Source organism: Bactrocera tryoni, unplaced genomic scaffold, assembly GCF_016617805.1.
Source record: "Bactrocera tryoni isolate S06 unplaced genomic scaffold, CSIRO_BtryS06_freeze2 scaffold_31, whole genome shotgun sequence".
Taxonomy (NCBI): domain Eukaryota; kingdom Metazoa; phylum Arthropoda; class Insecta; order Diptera; family Tephritidae; genus Bactrocera; species Bactrocera tryoni.
The window spans coordinates 1121-6582 of NW_024396027.1; the positions used below are offsets into that span (position 1 = coordinate 1121).

The window sequence follows — 5462 nt, forward strand, 5'->3', positions numbered from 1 at the left end:
TAATAAAGGATAATACTTAAAACTTTTAAAATAAACGTATGTACAAATGCCAATATTTGTGCCCCAAATTCTAATTTATAATTAAAAACTTTCTTATCTTTATCGTTCTAACCTTAGAGCCTCTTAATGCGAATCTGCTTAAAAAACCCTATTTTAGTATTAAATATTTAGCTCATTGCAACCACTCAAAAACGAAGATAAAAAATACAAATGTGAAACACACAAAATTTTATTCTTAAAATTGGATAGAGACAAATCTTTATTTAAAAACTTTGTCACAAAATAAATTCTAATTCTAATAAATAGAGCAATAACTACCTTTGGGTCACAGTCTTCACAACACAAGAAGGGCCTAATATCTTTTAACTTAGTAAAAAGATTTTCTCTTACACCTATTTTATGACAATTTCTGTCAAATTCCTCAACAAATTTTATTTCTAAATTACTATTAAATGCAACAAATTCTTCAGGCGGCTTCACTAAGTTGCATTTATCGATCTGGTTTTGTTGTATGAAGATGAATTCATCTGAAGGAATTTCATCTCCTAAATAAGATAATGGCAGAAGGCATGTGTGCATTTTAAAGATTTTCAAATAAAGGTAGCCGCAAAAATAATTAAAAGCATTTTCCTTTAAAAAGTTAATTTCTAAACTACTATCTAAAGTAATGGATCCAACAATGGAGTGTTCGGGCCGTGGTAAACCCTGGAAATCCTGCCAAGAATGGCACTTAAAACGGAATCATTGCACACATTAAGAAGAACATTATGGCTACGTTCTGAAATAACTGTGGCTTCGGGTTTTAAAGGCAGCTCACAGTTACCTTTTGTTACAATATTTACGTAACGTAAGCTCCACGACTTCCTTAATAAACTAAAGAACATGAAAGGTGTAACTCTAGTACTTCCACTACTTCTAATCTGACCAAAAAAATGATCTAAGATGTCCTGACATAGTCGTCTTGTATTTAGGTAAGGAAATCCTGAGTGTGACAGCAATCGCCACAATCGTTTTAAACTATTATTATTAATTAACCGCCCCTTGATAAAATTTAAATTATGTGTTGTGTTGTTTCCTAACTCATCTACGACCCGAATTGTTTTTAAAACTTTTTCTGCCTCATCTAAAAACTGGTTTTGCTCTGGGGAACTTATAAAAACTTTTTTAGTGGGTACAATGTCCTCAGTGAAACTACTATTAAAGATATCGAATAATTTATTGAAAAAAGAAACGAAATCCGCGGTATTAATAAAGCTCATACTATTTGAGCTTAAGGCTCCCGAGCTGTAAAGAGAAAGCATACCTGAAGCGACCGTATTACTTAACACTTGAGACGCGAATTTAACTTTCATTTTTTGAAAGGTATTGGGGTAAATATGAGCATCGGTTAATTTATGCGCACACCGATAACTCGACTTAGAGTCCTGTTTATAAAAATGTACTATATCTGACCAACATACGCGACTATTTTTAAAATCAACTTTATTTTTCATATTTTGTAATCGTAAAAAACATATTTCCTTACCATTAACGTTGGAAAAGGCCCTGACATTGAAACACTTAACAAATCACTCTATCAAATTTCCTGTCATACTGCAAATGACATTTCAGTGACATTTCATCACAAGAAACTGATATGAACTTTTGTTCGAAAGAAAATCCCTTACTCCTAATTTGTAAAGACTTTATGCTGCTTTGGGTGCAACCTGGGAAACACGGCCAATCTGCGACAAAATTATGTAACGTATTTTCCGAAGGAAAACTAAGTTGGTGCTTTAGGTAGCGGTAAGCGATTGGCGACAAAAAAAAAAATACACCCAAAGCTAAAGTTTTAAAAAAACTATCATATCGCCGACCGTGATTTTGGCTATTACTATTTAAAAAACTACTCCTTATACAAACACCTAACTGAGGAGGAACTTTGCTGCAAACTATCTCAAGAGGATCTGATTTTTCCCTAAATGAACTACTTCTTTACATTTCCCTACATCTTTCTAATTCAGTTGCCATTTGGACCAACTAAGCTTTTAAACTCCTATTCTCCTGTTCTTTTGCATCTAATTTTATTTTTAAAATCCTATTATCTTCCCTCAATATTTTTTTCTATCTGTCCCTGCTGTCAGACCCCTACCTGTTTGCGCGGCTTTTTCACTACTCTTTAGTAGTTCCTCCTGAAGAAGTGGCAGAGGCTCTAAAATATTATCGCGGTCTTCCCTTTCTAAAAGCGGAAGCAGCTACCTCGATGCACCGTTTGCATTTGAGGCAGATCCTTCCATTTGGGGAAAAAAATCTTCAACGCCCATTGCAATAGTTCTTTCAAAAAAAAAAAAAAAGAATTTGCGGCGTTAAATATTGGCTCAATAATTAAATTTATATCCGGAACGGCTCTCGGACGTAATTTTTTTGCGTTACGCATTTCATTAGAAAAATGCCGCTCACACGCAAAAATGTGTTCAGATGTTTTTTCATTTAGATCTTCAAAAACACCTAAGCGTTTGAGCCAACATTTACGCCTATTAAAAGAAACAAAATAAAATACGAAATGTTGTATATAATCATAAAATATGTATAATAATAATAATAGTGCAAAAAGGGCATATTTAATGAATATTTTAAAGTACGATTTTTTTTATAAATATCATAAATATTCAAAGATAAGTCGTTACTTTAAAATAATTTATTTAGTTAATTAACGGCAATGGCAACAAATTGACAGTTAAGCTCTGAACACGTAGAGCGCAACAGACTGCAAGCGACATTTGTCAAATATTAAAATACACACGTTCTTAAGGACACAGTTATTGAGGCAGCTGCACGGCTACATAACTGTGTCCATAAGAACGTGTGTATTTTAATATTTGACAGTTGTCGCTTTCAGTCTTTCGCGCTCTACATGTTCAGCACATCACACTTAAAAATACATGGAATTTCAATTTCTTTATCCAAAATTACTATTTTATTTGCACAATCGAAACACTTATTCCATCGAATTTTTTTTACAAAGTCACCAACACTTTTTGCACTATTTAATGTTTTTTACTCACCGTTCGAGATCAGTTCCATTGTTTGCAGCCAACAATACATTTTCTCCAACTGCTGGTTGTTTTCGGCATTTTGTCTGTAAAATAAAATAAAAAAGTCTTAAATAAATGCAAATGTATTAATTAAAAGTTAAAATATACTCACATCTTTCAATCTACGTGCTGTTTCGCTTTCGCTATTATTCGAACTAATGGCCGTTACAAATGGAGACAAAAAAATGAAAAATGTCTCCATTCGAATAATAGTTTGGCGGCATTTTAATCTGGTCCTCCCTCTTTTCCAATTGCTAAACGTCAAAACCTCCTGAACTCGATCAACTGAGTTGGAGTTGGACATCTTTTTATCTTTGGTTAGTATTGAAGTGTCACACTGATTTTTCATTTATTGATCTTTAACGTTCGCTGTCGTTTGTTGGCTGTTCATTGCTTTCGTTAAGTCCGTTTATTCAGTGTGTCTGTTAAGAGTTGCATGCGTGCGCCGGTCAGGTCAAGTCAGGTCAGGGTTGCAATCCCACATGTATGTATGTAAAAATTTCAGGTATAAGGTTGGTACGCAGCTCTCAAGTAATTGCTCAAGAAAAAAAATACATTATTTCTCAAGTAATGCTGACAGCTGGTTACGCATTGTGAATGATCTACATTAGAAGAGCAAGAGAGAATAAACAAAGAAAACAAACTTTGTGCGTAATATGTATGTGTGTATGTGTATGGTAACATAAATATTTTCATTGAGATTTAAGAAATGTTGTTGATGATTGGTAGGTTTTATACAACACTAGCGGGGCCCGGTGTGCGTTGCTACACCCATGCAACACTATAATGGAAACTTCTAGCATTTCTATGTTAATGTGAAATTTCAAAATATTTGTTTTATTTCAAAAAAAAAAAATTTCTTAAGTCATTTCATTCGATTTTTGTTGTGTTGGTGAAGTATAATTTTTTTTGTTGTGAAAGTTCGAAAAATCTGTTTTATTTAATATTTTTCTTTCTTAAGCCAATACATTAGGATAAACAATATTTTTGGTTTTTCCATCTGTAGTAAAGATGAATAAGCAATGTGGCATTCCCACTCTTGAGCATGCCACGTAGAACTGGCCATGCGAAAAACACGGCTCTATCAAATTCAAACCGCACACTTTAAGCGTTTGCCCTTGTGCTTTATTTATCGACATTGCAAATGCCAGGCGCACTGGAAATTGCAAGCGCTTAAATTCGAAAGGCATGTCAGTCGGGATTATCGGAATACGTGGTATAAGCACAACATCACCTTTCGCTGTGCCAGTCAATATTGTGGCTTCAATCAAATTTAACATAAGTTTTTTTACTGCAAGTCGTGTTCCATTGCAAAGCTTTGGTGCATTTAAATTACGTAACAAAATGATGGATGAGCCGATCTTTAAATTCAAGCAATGAGTCGGCATACCAGGCGGTTCCAAAGAATTCAAAAATTCAATTGGATAATTTACTGCATCATCTTGATTCATTGCGCTGTCGAATGATTTATATGATGTTACGACACCTGGCAATTTTTCTTGAATCTCAAAATTAATGTCATTTACATTAACATTTTTTGGTGCCAGTATTGCGCGTTCTCTTAACCAAGTATGATTCATAATATTTCCAACAATGTTTGGAAAGACGCGATCAATTAGTTCATCATGAGATTCAACAATGGTGCAACAATTGTTTGGCAACGTTATAAATCCGTTGGTGCTTTGAATTTTACCATTGCCGATGTCCAACAATTGTTTTGAAAAGTGATATGCAGATGGATCATTGTTCAACTGAACACGCATGTTAATATTCAGTGTCATAGTTTGAACATGTCGCCACAAAATCGATGACTTTAAGCATGCGTTGATCTCATCCGCCGGTGTTGATCTTGGAATCACTGGTAATGTTTGGCGAAAATCGCCGGACAACAAAATTAATGCACCACCAAATATTCCAGCATTGCCACGTATATCTTTCAATGTCCGATCAAGTGCTTCTAGCGATTTTTTATGAGTCATCGTACATTCATCCTATAAAATGATATCTGTTTGCCGCAAAACTTTTGCCATTGCAGAATTCCTTGAAATATTGCATGTGGGATTTTCAAGCACGTGTACATTCAATGGCAATTTTAATGCGGAGTGTGCTGTTCGTCCACCATCCAATAAAGTCGCCGCAATTCCAGACGAAGCTAGTTATTTTATATTAAATTTATGCCACAATTATTAGCCCAAATATATGAATTCTTTTTTTTCTCAAAAATACATTTGTAAAAAAAAGGATCTTTATCCTTTGTTATTATTTTATTTTTCCCAGAAATACATTTGCAAACAAAAGGATCTTTATCTTTATTTTATTTTTCCCAGAAATACATTTGTAAACAAAAGGATCTTTGTCCTTTTTTTTGCTTTAGCTTTAGAACCGAAT

General features: G+C 33.9%; 1 protein-coding gene across 1 annotated transcript; it reads right to left on the bottom strand.

Moving 5' to 3' along the window:
* Window positions 1-4287: 4287 nt before the first annotated feature.
* LOC120781118 lies at window positions 4288-5053 on the bottom strand (the record flags this gene model as incomplete). The annotated part of the gene is made up of 1 exon (XM_040113255.1): window positions 4288-5053. A coding segment is annotated over exon 1 (766 nt), but the record flags the coding sequence as incomplete, so codon positions are not given.
* Between the last annotated feature and the right edge of the window lie 409 nt (window positions 5054-5462).